General features: G+C 44.2%; 1 protein-coding gene across 4 annotated transcripts in view; it reads right to left on the bottom strand.

Moving 5' to 3' along the window:
* Positions 1-14,308, bottom strand: part of CAMSAP2 (calmodulin regulated spectrin associated protein family member 2) — a 541,958-nt gene that overhangs the window by 129,775 nt on the left and 397,875 nt on the right. For all 4 annotated transcript variants that reach the window (XM_086957854.1, XM_086957865.1, XM_086957838.1 and 1 more), the window contains 2 exons: positions 12,985-13,075; positions 3,307-3,406 (listed from right to left, as the gene is read on the bottom strand). In XM_086957854.1, the coding sequence (XP_086813980.1) occupies positions 3,307-3,406; positions 12,985-13,075 (191 nt within the window). The remainder of the gene's footprint in view (positions 1-3,306; positions 3,407-12,984; positions 13,076-14,308) is intronic.

The following is a 14,308-nucleotide window of genomic DNA, read 5'->3' as shown; positions in this document are numbered from 1 at the left end:
ATCCAAATGTGTCTCCTGCAAGCAATCAAACGTTACATTGTGTCTTTTAAGAAACGAAAGAACTCTGTCGTTTGGTGCAAGTACCCAACCCTTTACCTCCCATGCCATATTCAATTGTTTGCGTTTTCTGCCTGTGTCCAAGGAATTACTGTTCTCGTGAGTCAGCCAGTCCATTCTCATAACAGAACTTACATTGATCCATAAACAAGGACTTAAACTACCCCTCCCCTCACCCACAATACTCGGCTAACATCACAGACGATACTGCCCACCATCCGCTCATGCCAGGATGTGCATACCATCCCAATCAGTCCAAATGGGGCAACAAGTAACTTTTTGTCCCTGGTCCCTCCACCTTTAATTGTTGGCAGTCGAATTGCCATTCTGGGGTTCAAACCCCTCCCATACATCTAATATCAGTTTCACACCATTCCTAGCTCCTTCTAGTCACTCCTGAAAGCACCCCAACATCCACCTCATCTCTCTGAGCGAGCATCCAGCTGTATTCTCAGTACATCAATAAGATAGTTATACCGTACATCTATGCAGTGTTTGGGCCAAAATCTCATTGCCAGGACTTTTACTCGTATCCTGGTCCCTCTCTCTCTTGTGAGTCGCTTCCATCAGCGTCTCGGGCACAGTGTCTATTGTCGGTCCCAGATTCTGAGCCTTCACTTCCAACCCAGTAGGAGAGGCTCCCAGGGAATTATTCGCCACGTCTTCGTCTTCAGGGGATTCCAGCTGTAGTGATCAATCCTCACCCACTGTGATCCTCTGCTACGTTGGCTGAGTCATCTTCTGTGTTTCTACTCGACCCTTTTGCTGCCTAGGGCCCTTGACTGGCCTTGTTCCCCATCTTCTTCTCCGCCCGGCGGCTCTCCGGGAGGCAGCCCATCTTCCTGGATCTCCAGCCACTCCCAAACACCCTCTGGGGAGTCAAAGAAGTGTGCCTTGCCCCCTGTATCACCTTCGGTTTGACAGGGAACAGAAGCATATATTGCATATTCAGTTCCGGGAAATTGCGCTTAACACCTAGGTAGGATTTTGAAGGTCCTGGACTTGCTTTGTATAGTCTGGGTACACAGCAACCTTATTGCTTTCGAACGGGGGATTCTGGTACTCCCAGGCTGCCGCAGGATGCAATCTCTGTCCCGGTAGTTGAGGATTTTGGCTTGATTGCTCGGGGCTGCGCCCCCGGAGGCAGAGGCGGGACCAGAGCCCTATGGGTTCTCTCTACCACAAACATGACCGATAATCCCTTGAGTCGTAGTTGAGTGCGGATCCAATGTTCTAGGAATTGCTCAGCGGTTCCCGGCTCTGCTTTTCGAGGTATGCCAAGCACACATATGTTACTGCGCCATGCCGTACCCTCTGCATATTTGGCATGGCTCTCTAGGGCCCTCGTGGCCATGGTCATCTGCGCCACTTGTTGTTTGAGCGTTACCACATCCACTTTCAACTCCACTATGTCCGCTTCAGCGTTTGAGATTTCTTCAGCCACTTTCAAGAGGTTCGCTCGTAGTAGGTTAACGTCAATTGAGACAGTGTCTATGTGGTCCTCAGTGCCTTCCTGGAGCCCTGGATGACTGCCATTAGCTCTGCTCTTGTGGGTTCCGGGCTCCCTACCCACAACTCCCGCTCTGCTCCCCCAGTTTGCCTGGTCAACCGATGGGGGGAGGGGTGCCTAAGGATGGTGTATTGAGTGATGGTTTTGGGGCCGATTGGTTTCTGGGCATTTCCTTGCCCATGTTGATCCCTGATATTGAGATCCCCCCCACTCAGAGTGCCTCTCCGCCAGGGCTATGTGATTGTTTCTCCTCCCCAGGGATGACTTGCTACCCCACCTGGCCAAAGGATATGCACCTCTCCCTGCGTTCAATCAGCAGTGCATGCATCTCAGCGGCCGTTCCCAACTCACTGAAGCCACGATCAGAAGGCCCAACCTTCTAGCTGCAGAGGCGGCCCTTTCTTTAATGTCTCACATTTAAGGTGGGCGCTACGCCACGCCTTGGTGCTGTTCACGTAGTTCACTGTTCTCACTGACCCCCCCTTTTTTTCCATGTGTCGCAGTGGTCGACAGAGTTTGAGGGTGCGAGGAGACAGATTCAATCTCCACCCACAGTGGCAGAGTCACGTACCTTCGGCTCTAGGTCAGGCCGCGCCAAGTATCCTCTCCTCGCTGTAAGGCTCTGTCAGCACCACCAACCACCTTCCTTGAGGTCCACCCTCTTCCATATTGCTTCGGCTCGCCCCGGGCTCAGTCATATCCCTCTTAAAAGTTTTTTCCTTACTGTGATCATTCTTCCTCCAACTTCTCTATTCAAACTTGCTTGATTGATGCTTATTCTTTCCATAATGGCGCCATCAATTTCCAATGAACTTCAAGTTGTAACATAAGTGTGCATTTAAATGTTTCAAATGTAATTACAAATGTTTGTAAATACTCACACTGCTACACCTCAGAGGGGATTAAATCATTGGCACATGATTTTCCTGGCCACTCCTCTGACACATCCCTTCAGAAACCCATAAATAAAACTTAAACAGAAACATAGATGGGTGTCTAAGTTATGCCTAAGTTATGCACAAGTGATCAGGTTAGCGAATATTTATTAATTTACCTATATCAGTTTAATGAATTTTTGCAAATACAGTGTAACGTGCACTTTACAGGCATAAGGCCACCAGAAGTCTCAAAATCTCAATCACATGTCATTTGTTTAAAAAGTCTGTGTGGAGCAATGTCACTCTTGATGAAAGGTCAGCTTTGATATGTTAATTGGATTTGTAGTAGTTTTATTTTGATGGATTTTTTTTTCAAAACAGTTTCATTCAAAAATTAAATTGATAAATTAGGTCCCAAGTATGACAATTACAATGGTCTCTATGAAATCATTACTATTTTGTAACAAAAAAACGTCTGGCTATTCAAACTGCTAGACTACTTGTGATCTTGCGCTTTAAAAAGACTACATTTCCAATGTTTACATGAAGGAATCCTTTATTAGATTAGGATCAAGTTACATGATAAATCTAGTGCTCACACTTTCTTTTGTGTAAATCTTCTTAAATCAAGCTTATAAATGAAGTCAACACACACTACTATCAACATATGTTGCTATTTGATATATCTAATAAGATAACAAAGGATTATCATAAAAGTTTAGATCAGAAATCTGCCTCTAGACACCCCCATCTTACCATGCAGAAAAAATGACTATCTTTTAGGTGCACAGCATGAACAAGTTATAGAAAAAAAGTTTAGCAATAAACAATTTAATATTCGAAAAGCTAACATTAAATTACCTGGCCCCAAGGGTGGAACTGGGAGAACCATCAATATAGCTTCTTCTGGCAGCATTCAAAACAGGAAGTGAAGATTTGTTTCTTAAAGTTACAGGGTCCGCTGATAGAAGGCAAAGAGACAGGTGTTAAAACACCAGATCCACACTGTTAAAAGGCAGCAAAGGGTTAAAATGTAATTTACAAATGAAGACAGTGACATCACTTGTATAATCTTAATAGAGGAAGCAATTTTTTAAATGTCCTTTAGAAAGCAATTTTTGTGATTGGTGGAAGAATTGTTTTGTCTCTCCAGCAAAAGTGAGTACCAGAAACAATCCTATAGAATGCTTTAATATTACCCCAATATTGCAGCAGTCATGGCGCCCACCCGTTCCAGAAGGGCTTGGGAGTTCCTCCTGGAATAATTATGTTTTGAAATGAGAACAAATGATTTATTTAATTTTGCAGCACAATGATTCAAATATATTATCTTACAATAGGGTTTATGGCTGCTATGACATGAAACTCATAAAAGATTCAAATTCTTCAGGGTATAGAATAATTCCAAACAGTATTATTAATACACAGCTGCAAATAATCTATTTTCCTTTAAGAAAGCAGGTTTCGCTCCGAAAAGCTGCTTTCACAGATGGATGGGCTGATGACATCTCAATGATCCAGCATTAAAACCATCACCCACTTCTCCAGTCTAACTGAATTACACTTGTACCACACACTGGCAATGCAGCACTGCATAAATACTGCAGTGATCCCCAACAGGTGGCAGTACCTCAGGTTTTACCAGTCTTCATGGGTGAGTTTTTGGGTCAAGGCAGGTCAAACTAATCAACTTAGCAAAATGCTCTGCCACTCTCACTGAGCATAGTGTTTCCACAATTTAGGCTGAAAGTCTGTAGAAGTAGGCTAACAGAATCTATCCATAACTGACATGTTACTGAGCTCCAGCTATGAGTGCTTACAAAATATGATAAGGTCTCCTTGGGTCATGGACCGATTTTAAAACAACTACTTCTAACAACTATTTGCTGACATCTCTTTCAAAGTGTACTCTAACATGTGACATTGGTTTGCCCTGAGGAAGTTCCCTATATGGGAATGAAACGTGTTGGCTGGATTGTCTAAACTCTTTTGAATAAAGAAGTTATTTTTCTATCTAAACTGGCCTACTGGACTTCTTGAGCTGCACACCCCCATTTGTTGTATGATTCTCTGATCTGGAGCACAGTGACGTCACTCAACGGCTAGCGTAGGGGTAGTCTGCACAGCGACTGTACATATAGGAACTGGCTTTGAAGTGCGGCATAAAAGGCCCAGAGTTGTTGCTTTGGGATTAAAGGAACTAGCAGTGTTTTCCTATTCCTTTTATATAGATCACAGAAAAAGAAAAAGTGCAGCTGCGATTGAGCAGAGACTAAGTTACAGGGGCACTGTAAGGTCCTGATCGCATCTGGCTGTTGAGGGGTAGGCAACCAGAAGCTGTGACAGACCAAGGCAGATTCTGACTAAGAAACAGCGATGGGAGCTAGGGTTAGTGAGCAGATATGGCTCTATGAATCTGGTTGTTACTAACATGCCATATATTTTGACTGAACGTTACTAAGAGCTTCCTCCTCTCCTGTATAACCCATAAATTCTTTCTTGACCAGGATTTTCATGGCACTAGTAATAATATTCGTGGTGTGGTTAAAAAGATCTTGCCTCCTATCATTGTCAGTTGTATTTTAACATATTTCAACCAGTCAATACAAAATGCCTTATCTAGCTTGAGATAATCATTGATTACGGCCTTGGTTAATGCAGCTTCCTTTAGGGCGATTCCAAACTGAGATCAATAGCATTAGTGGAGCCAATGAAACAAGATCACTTACGTGGTCAAGGCCTAGTTCTTCATGACAAATGGAGGCCGGTGCAGACATGGATAAGTGTAAAAGTTTGTGTACAAATGTATTTTCTGCAACCAGTAGTGGAGAGGGCTCATGTGTTCCCCATGTTACTGCTACATAGGTGGCTGCTGAAACACATCTGGCCTTGTATATATTAAGCAGCACACCCATTGGAGAGGTTTCTAGTTTCTTAGTGAACTTATGAGTCGCCCCCACATTTTGTTAGAAATGAGAGCATCTTACTCAGGCCAGATGTTTCCAATTGCATGCCTTGTCGAAAGGGAACCCTAAATACGTAAATGTACTCACTGTAATCTAGTGCCCTGGATATAAAATGGTCTTGTCTTCCTGTTAAAGGGGCCGCAGATCATAGTAAAGGACTTTGTTTTGTTAGTTTGCAGCCCTAGGGATACCATATATGCAACAATACCCTCCAGCAGCCTCTGGAGGCCCATAGCTTTTCTCGACATAAGGACAGAGTCATCCGTGTATATTAAAATGGGGATGGCTCTGGTCTCTGCTCTTGGAGGTTCGCCACAATTTCTCCTTGATTTTTCTGTAGATCGTAAATATATACACACTGAGAAATGGGGCAAAGACACACCCTTGACGTACTTCCTTACTGTTTTTTAAAAAAGGGGTACACTCCCCAATAATGCCGTACCTAATGCAGCCCTCAACATCCTTGTGTAGTTTACTTAGGATGTGCACCAACCTTGCCTCCACACCCAGGTCCAGCAATTTGACCCAGAGTTTACCTCTGTCAACATTGTCAAATGCGAGCTTCCTGGTCGACAAGACCGATGGTGGCAAGAGGCCGGTGATCAACTTGAGCGATTTCAATCAGTGGCTGGTTTACCGCCACTTCAAGATGGGGGGAATCGATCTTCTCAGGGACGTCCTCCGGCCGCTCGACTAGATGGTTCGGTTGGACCTAAAAGATGCTTATCTGGTGGTTCCAATTTTTTCGCCGCATCGGCGTTTTCTCCAATTCCACTGAGGTCATCACACTTACGAGTTCACGTCTATCCTGTTCGGCCTCTCTTCAGCCCCTTGGTGTTTTACCAAGGTTCTCAAGCCAGTGGTGGAATTCTTATGAGCCAGAGGGGTTCGGATGATTGTATACCTCGACGACCTACTCCTGATGGCGTCTTGTCCCAGGCGCCTGTTGCAACATCTGCAAATGGCGGTCTCGCTCCTTTGTTGTCACCAGACGAACAAAGATTACACATAAACTGTTTGGAGCTTCTGACAGGGTCCTTTGCGGTACGTTGTTGGACGAAGGATTTCGTGCAGTCATGGGTGGTCCTGAAGATGGACAACATCTTGGCAGTTCACTATGTGAATCATTTGGGAGGCACGAAATCAAAAGCCCTGGCAGATCTGGTGGCAAGTTTCTGGCAATATTGCCTCGAGAATCAGATCTCTGTCAGGGCGGAGTACCTCCCGGGCAGGGACAACCTGGAAGCTGATTTCCAGTCTCGCCACTTTAGAGATTCCAGTCTCTGGCGTTTGGACTAGTCAGTCTTCGTGAGATTGAGAGACCTTTGGGGCCCGTTTTCGGCGGACCTGTTTGCGTCCAGGCTGGATCACCAGATCCCGCATTTTTTCAGCTGGCGGCCGGATCCTCAGGCAGCAGCTTCGGATGCGTTCCTCCAGAATTGGAGCGTGGAACAGGGATACACGTTCCTGCCCTTTGCAATGATCACGAGGGTGACGGCGCAGGTTCACAGGCAAAAGGAAGTCCTGGTGGTGTTCACGCCGTTGTGGAGGTCTCAAGTGTGGTTTCCGGTTCTACTGGAACTTTCCTGGGATTTTCCAATCCTACTCCCCCAGTTTCTGACTCTCCTTGTGGGTCCGGATGGGTCTCCTCACCCTCTAGTGGTCAAGAAGTCACTGAGACTCATGGCATGGTGGATTCCAGGGGCAGATGGGAAGCCTCTTGCTTTCGCGAGAGGCTGAGTCGTCCTTTATCTCAAATGCATGGGCGGACAGTACGGTCAAAAGGTACAGATCCGCATGGAACAAATGGACCCGTTGGTGTGTGCGACGCGGTCTTGATCCCTTGGTCGCGGTGGTGATCCACATAGTGAATTTTTTGGCACAGTTAGCCTCTGACACGCAGGCTTATCGTTCAGTTAATACCTTCAGGTCGGAGGTATCTTCTGGTCACGTCCCCGTGGATGGCTCCCCGGTGGGCGAACACCTTTTGGTCTGTAGTCTGTTGCGGGGCATACGCCTCTCCCTTCCTCTGTAGCCGCGCTACTCCACCCTATGGGATGTTAATCAAGTTCTTAATCTCTTCCAGTCCTGGCAGCAGAATAGTTACCTCTCCAGAAAGGAGTTGTCGGCAAAGTTGGCCATGCTTCTGTGCCTTGTCTCTTGTAAAAGAGTGTCGGACGTGCGGGCCCTTGACATTTCTAACAGAATTTTTACTCCAGATGGGGTTACGTTTACTCTGCTCAGAAGCACTAAATGCCATATAATGGTCTATTTCCTATCCTGAGTTTCCGGATATCCCGAAACATTGTGTGGTCCATTGCCTCAAGGCTTATGAAGAGATCACTGAGGAGTTTTGTCCCCCTGGGGAGAGGCAACTCCTCATTTCACTTCGGAAGCCCTTTAAGGCGGTTTCCTCACCAACCATTGCCAGATGGATCCGTTAGGTGATGCAGGAAGCAGGTATTAGCATTAACCAGTTGGGGGCTCACTCCGCGAGAGGAGCCATGGCTTCGAAGGCCTCCAGTCTAGGAGCGCCTTTAGAGGATATCCTCAATGTGGCTGACTGGTCCTCAGACTACACGTTCAGAAGGTTTTACTTTAAACCAATTTTGAACATGGCTCATTTGGTTGGGGCAAGCTTTAAACAAGCATAATCCTCGCTTCCAGTCCTGACATAGAATGAAAAATTTCCTAGCTAACGTAACGGAAAGTTTCAATTCTATTAAGGACTCGGAGGTGAGGATTATCCCGCCCTTGGTTCCTGGAGGAGATCCCTCCCTGTATGACAGTAAGTAATATGGTTCTCTTCACTGTTAAACAATTTGACTTATGTTACACTGTGACTTGCTTGTGATTTTTTGCTCAGTGCTCCTCTGGTAATTTGTTTCCCTTGTCCTCAGGCTCTGACTCCAACAAACAGGATTCCTGAAAAGTGAGGAAAGGCTGTCTACGCGTTCAGAAAGAGGAAGAGAGGACCCTGTTGATGGACACTGGTTCTATGTGTTGTGATTGGTTGTTACCATGTTCTTTTGTTTTGACTACACACTCCCTTTGTTCCATGGGAAAGGTAGTCTTCTTGTATATTCGCTGCTGTTCATTTAAGTGAAGAAAGAAGACATAATCCTCGCCTCAGAGTCCTTAATAGAATTGAAACTTTCCGTTACGTTAGATAGGACATTTTTCATTATCATACATGGCAGCGCAAAAGACTGAACAAAATATTCAAGCAATCTAAAACTAACATGTTAAGTGAGCTGAGGAGACTCATGTCAGGGTCTAAGTGCTGAAAAGAAGGTGGACTGAGGTGCATGGCAATGAGCAAAGAAGAGAGTCACATGAAAAACATTTGAACGAAAAAAGTGAAAGAGTATTTCCCTCTTGCGGACATTATTCAAGAAGCACGGTTCTGAATAGCTAGAGTTAAACCCGTGACCCCAGTTAATCAGGAAAATAAAAACTCCTTATTACCTCTGAGGAACAATGAGATAAATATATGTACACTACAGCCATGGTAAAAGATACCTGGAGGGTACTTCCTGCATGGAGAAAGTGTACAAGGTCTACTTGATGTCAATGAATGCTATGACCTACTGTGATAATAATGAAGGACAGGTAAGCTGGCCTTTGCAACCCAACATATAATAAAATACACCTTGGACAAGGCAGGGGCGAACACAGAACAACTCATGCCTTGAAGAACACTTAAGAAGATGCAGAAGTACTATAACAGCTAATATAAGGAAAGCAATTGCAGATGCGAGAACAGCTCTGGAACATAAGATTCGATGTCACTGGTCTGTGACTTTGATTATATGAAATTTGATAAAAGTGGCGGAAACTATAAAAGCAAGAGGGGACATGGAGATTGTCACAGAGGACACATGAAATGTACACAGCTCTGATTAAATTCAAGGAAGTTAAGCAAGCTCTTGAAACATAAGTGGGTGACGCTGAGGGAAGGTCTTGTCGAAATAACCTTATGTTGAGTCTACAGGTTTTTCTGAATGGGAGCAATAGGCCCATCTGAAGAATCAATTTTGGAACATTGGATACACAGTTTGTTAAAACCCACAGGAATAGCCTAACTGTTTCCCACTGATAAAGCACACAGAGCACTGGCGCTTCCCTCTAGACCTTGTGACCGGTGGGTCATGACCATTGGATTTATAAATTTGAGATACACAACATTACAGGAAGAACAGAATAGTAATAAAGAGCATTACAAGGGCCTAAAGAAACAAATGTTTCCAGACTACACGCAGCTGGTCTATCATCAGCATAAACCATTTGAGTTGTTAAATGAAACATGCACCAGAATTGGATGAAATACATGCTTCTTTATTCTGCTGAAGTCTGAATGCTTATAGATGTATGTTCACACTTATTCCTATCCCTGGGGATAACGAGGGATTGGCTACAGGGTTGAGAAAAGCCTCATCACTCTTGAGAAAACACTTAATACCCAATGGGAGGTGTGTCTACTGGCGGAATATAGCTGGACACAGTGGAGAGGAAGAAAAACCCAGGAGACTCAGAAGTACAAGAAAGGTGCCGATAAATGAAGATGAAACTTTGAGAATGAAACAATGAGCCGGATACTACAATGTTATTGGCTGTGACACAGCGGGAACATGAGATGTTAATGTCCAGGATGTATATACTGGAAATGGATAGCCAGAGTCTGGAAGATTGAGATGTAGATGGGTTTATGAGCACATTTGAGAGCTCCCATTCAGGAGGGGGCCACTGGCAGCTGCACACGCCCCTCTCTGCACCTTGTATATGTTATGTACTGTTTTGACGTTACAGTTAAGGGAAGAAATGAGAGTGTGCGTCAGACTGGAACTGCAAGGAACTGTTAATGTGGAGTGTAATGCCACACAAAAGCCGGAATTATGAGAGAAACTGATAGCAACAGAAAACACTAAGAACTGTATTCTTTCCTAGATACAACTAATAGACAGAAGTTACACATTGAGGGGAATAGATCTTGTAGACTATTGGCTTGGCTGTTGGAGAGTGAGATGCAAACGTTATCCATACTGTAAAGATTTGATAGCAGTCAAGAAATTGAATATATATGCCCATGGAGATAAATATTTTATTAGGGAATATTTGTAATCACTGTGAAAGAACAATAAAATATTTGATCCTTGGGCAGTGAGGCATACTTAGGGACACCGAGCCTATTACAACTTACCCCTGAACAAAGAGTGGTGAACAGAGGTGACCCATTGACTAAGGAAGAACTAATGGATACACTAAAAACAATGAAGAGAGTCTAGATGGACTCCATGCGGAGTTCTACATGACTCACTCCAGAGTATGGATACAAAACCTTTTAGCAGTATGTAATGAGGCAGCTGAAAATGTTTGGCTCCCAATTGTCATGAGGAAGGCACTGATCAAGATGGTCCCCAAACTGGGAAGGACCCTGAAATTGTTTAATATTCAAGACCACTCTCAATGTTATTGGTAGACACAAATATACGTAAAGAAGTCATTGAGAAAAGATTGCTGACAATGGTTACTGATCTGATACACACTGACCAATAACGTTTATCCCACACTGCAATATCATACATAATTTGAGATGATTAGTAAATGACAAATCCTGTTTAGATAAAGCTAAGGAGAAGTATGCAGTGGCCTCACTAGACATAGAGAAAGCATTGGATACAGTGGCAAATTAATTCATGTTATGTTCTAAGTCTTTGAGAAATATAAGGTTGGCCATTACATTATCCACTAGTCATGACAGTTGTATTTAGGCCCCAAGTGAAGTGAAAACTTTCTGATAGATTGATACTAGAAAGGGGTACAAGTTAGGGGTGCTTAATGTCACCTATTATGTCAGCTGGAGCAGTGAAACCCTTGGCTTATATTCTGAGAAGGCAGATTGGGGATTGGGGGATTAGTATAGTGGGAGTTAATAATATTTTTCCCAGTATGTAGAAAACACTTTTCTATATCTACGGGAACCAGGCCAATTTGTGGCTGAACTTTGAATCTCTTACAAGCACATAGAAGAATATCAGGACTCTTCACCAACTGGTCCAAGTCCAGGATTTTTTAATCTGGGTGCACACTGAATGATTGTTCTACCTGTACTGGGGGAGCAATGGCAGAGTATGGCATTAAAATACCAGAGTATAAGTATATTACATAATAAAGATCCCTACAGTTGGTTGCCCGTAAGACGAGTGGTTCAAGGGGCACACAAATTGGTTACTTTCTGGTGGCACTTACCCGTTATGAAGATACTTAGAAGCGTGCTTATATTCCTAAAATATGTATATGTATTCCAGGTAATGTCTTGCCTGACAACACAGAAAATATTCCAGGAACTGGATAGATCACTGACATCCCTTATATAGGTATACTTATCCACGTCAAGGGTTAAAACACTGAATTTATGCTAACCTGAAAACATTTTCTCACTGGTGTACTGCCAGTTGATTGTCTATTACGTTCTATGTCCTGATTTAACGTTTTGACAGATAATTTTCCACCAGTTGTTGCTGGGGATTCCCTCATTTGCCAAGATGGCAGGGTAAAATCTGAAAAAAAAGTAGGGTATTAGAAACACTGCAGTGGAAAGTCTGCCATTGGCATTAGTGTAGGTGGGTATGCTGACAGAACATGTGGACACTGTCAGTGTTCACATATCTAGTCCCAATCTTGCTGGGGGTATTTAACAACATTTTGAGAATGCCAGACTTATCTTTCACTGACAATCATCCACTATGTTCAGGGTGTCTTTGAATCCTTTAAGTCCCCAGGCAACTTGGTGGTCTGCTTACTCTGGATAGGGCGGCTGATCTGCTTCCATGTCAGGATCTGATTCTTAACTTCAGAAGAGCTGGTGGCGTTTCCACTAGTGGAACGTCTGCCCTCAGTCTCAGTCTATGTAGGGAAAATAGGGTCCAGATGAACGGATGGTAAATCAGCAGTATTTTCTGGGATTTCATGCTACTGCTCTCAATCAGGCCATTAGTCTATCCAGCTGGTCAGGGCACTGAATGAGGATGAAATACTTCAGCTAGGCGGGGAATTGCAAGTTGTCCCATACATGTAGAGTGTGAGGAGGGTTTTGTTTAGTACAGCCCTTTTGAAGAGCTTAAAATTATTTAACTGTGAAACATTTGCAGTGTGCAAATGTAATTAATGACTCCCCTCATATATATTGTTTAAAATCGATTAAACAACTTAACAAGAATCCATATCATGGCAGGGATGAGTAGGTGGGGGGCAGAAGCAATCTTTGCAGCCAGTATTCTGCTATCATCATAGAGGTTGGGTGGAAACCTTGCCTGGCCAAGCTTGATAACAGAGGAACACAAAGAAGATATATATACTTTTACAAAGATGCGTCTCATTGGGCAAAACACTGATTTATATATGCTACAATATAAATAACCATTTCCTCTGGCTCAAAAACCCAAGTGACTTCTTTAATTGTGAATCATGCCATTGAGGAGTAAAATTCTTTCATAAGGTTAGGCCAACATTGTTAACTGAAATATCTCACAGGGTTTATTCACATGGGATCAAAGGAAACAGTTGTAGTTACCATGTTGGTCAATGGCGCAAGGCTGCACAAATGCAGGTTTCACAACTTCAAACCACCAGAAAAGTTCTGCCATGAACACCAAGTAGTTACCCTGGAAGACAGAAAAACAGGTACATGTGAGAAGGATTCACAAAGAAGATTCCTCTATTCTGATGCAACCATCTATGGTAATAGTAACATGCTCATCAGTTACTTGCCATATTTACTATGATATACTTTGGGTCAGTCAGTCAATAAATTTTATTGTATGATTAATAAAAATCTTTACAATGCCAGTGCAAATTCTCTGAACAGAGGCATTACATGAGGCATATTGTGTTTGAATGTTGCCGCGCGTTTCTATGCTTGACAGCGCTGATGTTATTAAATCCTCTGCATGCAAATCTCTATTGTTTTAAAAATCTTACTTGCACTGAGGCGAATCTTTAAAAATTACTCACCGCTAACCCCTGACGGTCCTTGCCCTTTCTCCTACCCGTAGGCCTAGCCAATCGGCCGTAAGGAGGAGGAGCCAGAGGCGGGGCCAGGTACTAAAGCTGCTGCAGCGCAGGAAGCGGGCAATTGTGTTTGAATGTTGCCGCGCGTTTCTATGCTTGACATCGCTGATGTTATTGAATCCTCTGAACGCAAATCGCTATTGTTTTAAAAATCTTACTTGCACTTAGAATCCGAGGCGAGTCTTTAAAAATTAATCACCGCTAATCCCTGACGTCTCTTGCCCGTTCTCCTACCCCTAGGCCTAGCCAATCAGCACTAAAGAGGAAGAGCCAGAGGCGGGGCCAGGTATAAATGCTCACCATCACGCGGGAGCGCAGCAGACGCGACGCGCCAAAGGCAAGCCCGTCTGCGCCCGCCCGTGCCCGGCTGGGCCCAAGGGCCACGGACTATGGGCAATTCACCAGCTACTCCTCCCGAAAGCTAAGATCACTAGCGCATCACTGCACACCCTTAGATCCCGTTGCATATAGGCACATCTTGGCTAATGGCATCCTCCAAACTCAGCCGTGGCACGCCCCCCCCTCCCCCCCCACCTGCTCCCAGCCCCTACTCTTCTTCCATTTTCACTCCCAAAACAGCAAGCCAATCCACCCTCGCTTCCGCTACCTCAACACACGCTCCCTAGTAAAGCACCAACTCGATATCTTTTTGCTGCTCACCCCTGATAAACCTGATGTCCTCCTGATCACTGAAACCTGGTTAACCCAGGATTCCTTGCCAGACCTCTTAGCAGCACTCCCCTCAGATTGTTATATCCCGTCGGCTAATCGGCCTCCAGGGAAGATGAGTGGCGGGGTCGCTTTCATAATACACAAAGATCACAAAT

This window comes from Lissotriton vulgaris, chromosome 1_1, assembly GCF_964263255.1.
Source record: "Lissotriton vulgaris chromosome 1_1, aLisVul1.2, whole genome shotgun sequence".
Lineage (NCBI taxonomy): Eukaryota > Metazoa > Chordata > Amphibia > Caudata > Salamandridae > Lissotriton > Lissotriton vulgaris.
This window is presented reverse-complemented; position numbering and strand designations above follow the sequence as displayed.